Source organism: Hydra vulgaris, chromosome 14 (assembly GCF_038396675.1).
Source record: "Hydra vulgaris chromosome 14, alternate assembly HydraT2T_AEP".
In the NCBI taxonomy this organism is placed as follows: Eukaryota; Metazoa; Cnidaria; class Hydrozoa; order Anthoathecata; family Hydridae; genus Hydra; species Hydra vulgaris.
In genome coordinates this window covers 27,710,001-27,713,026 of record NC_088933.1, presented here as the reverse complement: position 1 = coordinate 27,713,026, position 3,026 = coordinate 27,710,001, and the positions used below count along the sequence as shown (strand labels likewise).

The 3,026-nt window shown below is 27.1% G+C and overlaps 1 protein-coding gene across 1 annotated transcript in view; it reads right to left on the bottom strand.

Annotated features, from left to right (window-relative positions):
• Nucleotides 1–2,297: 2,297 nt before the first annotated feature.
• Nucleotides 2,298–3,026, bottom strand: part of LOC136091013 (uncharacterized) — an 876-nt gene continuing 147 nt past the window's right edge. Inside the window, exon 1 of the mRNA XM_065817997.1 lies at nt 2,298–3,026. This exon is cut by the window's right edge and continues 147 nt beyond it. Within this exon, the coding sequence (XP_065674069.1) occupies nt 2,298–3,026 (729 nt within the window).

Below are 3,026 nucleotides of genomic sequence, written 5' to 3'. Positions count from 1 at the left end.
AGTTCATACTTTAAATCAACAGCTGTGAGCAGAACATGTACTTTACTCATTAGTACATTAAAGTGACGTTTTAATCGTATATTACTCATAAATCTTTTTTCAATAGAACCTCTTAGCACCCTTTTTATTGATTGGACTCTAGAATTATTTGCAAGGCTTCAAAGAAAACTATGTAATACACTACCCGGTGGGAAATTGGCTAACGATAAATTTAGTGATTTGGCCACGAGGATCGCTAGCTTTTATAAGTTAGCGAAAAGCTATCGATATTTGTAAAGATAAAGACAGCGATTTGGCTACGAGGACAGCTAGCTAAGTAAGCTAAAGATCCAATAACTATTGTAGCTAGCGTCATATCGAAATAAAATCGCTGTTTAAAAAATTAATAAGTAGCTATCAATCAGCTATAGATATGTAGATATTTTGTAGCAAGCTACAAAGCTACGCTACATATCGTAGCTTTCTAGCGACACATTGCTACAAAATTGCAATGTTTAAAGTTAAATTATTGTCATAATTATAATAGACTCAACACTAAAAATCGAATTTTTGAAGATTTTAAGGGCATTAAGAAAAAATAAAATAAGAAAAAAAAAATCACTTTTCCCACCGTGTAATAAATCTCTTATTTAAAGCAAGAACAAAATAACTTGACCAATAACGTTAAAATGTTTGTATTATATACAACATCAATCTCTAAAAATAGATTTCTAAAATTATTCGGCAAACTTAATGCAGCAAATTGAGCACTTCTTTCAAATAATTTCAAATATATAGCTCATCATCTACTGACATGGAACTAATAGGCTGCTTTGCCATTTTAAGTAACAAAACAATGTTTTTTTACTTTATACTAAGACGGAAACTTTTATATTTTAATTTATACCAATATATTCTATGAACTTGTTATTCTAATTAAATAAAAAATGTAATCCTATCAAAAAATATTCAAGTAGAAAACAACATACCCACAATGAGTTTGATTACGTATGTTTACTTGAATACTTTTTTATTTTTTCCATCCATGTTGTTACATGTTATCAACTTGTTTGCCATGAGTCTAAAATAAATATAGTAAAAAATTAACTTTGTTTTGACAAGAATTTTACTTTATAGGACCATTAAAAAATTTCCGAGTACTTTTATATAAATTAAATTTTATATAAATTAACTGAGAAAATGTCAGTTTAACAGAATTTCAGTAGGTCAGTTTTCCAGTGTTGTTCATAGCTTTTTTGTCACACTCACTTTAAAATTATGGCTTTGACATTTGAATAACACAAAGTTCCCTCACTATTGTCAACTTTTCTAAAATAAAAATAAATTTAAATCAATATAAATCTATATATATATATATATATAGATTTATATTGATTTATATTTATATATATATATATATATATATATATATATATATATATATATATATATATATATATATATATAAATCTATATATATATATATATATATATATATATATATATATATATATATATATATATATATATATATATATATATATATATGTATAAATATATATATATATATATATATATATATATATATATATATATATATATATATATATATATATATATATATATATATATATATATATATATATATATATATATATATATATATATATATATATATATATATATATATATATATATATATATATATATATATATATATATATATATAGGAGAGTTGCCTTAATTGGAACACTTTAGGAAAAAATATTTATTAACCAAAGATGGCTTAACTATGAAAACATTTATGAATTAAATAATATAGATATACAACCCTACTATGCTTTTATTAATGATTCGACTCTATTGATCGCACCCTTATTGGATATAAACTTTGATTTTTCAAGGCCATTTTGTTCCAATAAAGGCAACTGGTCTCCTTGAATGGAACACATATATTCTTTAATTAGAACAGTTCTAATATTTGAATAAATTACAGCTATAAAACTTATGGCTCAAAGGAAAAATTATTTGATTAGCTTTTTAATAAAAGATATTTAAAAGATATAATAACAAATAAAAATTACAACAAATATTTAATCCCTTTTTCGCAATTCATAAGTCTTTTTTTCTTGCAGCTTCTGCACTTGGGATGGTAGTGGTGATATGTGGTGTGCTGTGGTGGCGATGGTAATTTTATTTGATGTGCTCAATTTCATTTGGTCCATGGTGATTGAGTCAAGTGCTACTTTGCTTTCCTGTGGTTTTTACAATAGTTTGGCAGTTATTGGATTTAGTGTGAGCTTTTTTTTTGTAGATTTTTAAATTTGTTTGGGAGCTATTTGATTTAGTGTGTGCTTTTGATTTCTTGGTGTAATTTCTAGAGCACGTCTATATGGGGAGCTTGTAAGATCAGCCGCCTGAGTTGTTCGTGATCTTCTTTTTTTGTTTTTTACTTCAAGTGAAACCACTGGCAAAAGAGACAAAGTTGAAACTGAAACATGACATTTTAATTTTTTTTCACTTGATTTATCTGTAGATAGTTTTGTCATCCCATCTATACTTTCAGATGACTGAAGATTGTTTGAAGGACCAACATCAGTAAATGAAGAGGCTGTAAAATCAGAATCAGTGAATACATTTATGTCCAAAGGCCACAACCCACTAGCCTGAAATCCTTTCATAGCAATTCTCAATGATGCTGCCTGACTATATGCGTCACCAAATAATTCTGCAACTTGCCAAGTTGTTACTGGTTGTGATATATGTGACCGCATCCATTTTCGCATAGCTTCATCATAGTATGTACCAAGTGGTCCAAAGAACGCAACGTCTAATGGTTGCAGTCTGTGTGTAGTATGGGGAGGTAGTGATACCATACGCACTCCAGAATTTCGTGCTAGATATATTGCTGCCAAATTTTTTGAATGTGTAACATGACCTTCAAGTATCAACAAAACTTTTGATTGTTTTAAAGGTTTAACAACTTTAATGAAATGATTGAGCCAATCTAAAAAACCTTCATTTGACATCCATCCTTTCTCTTGAGT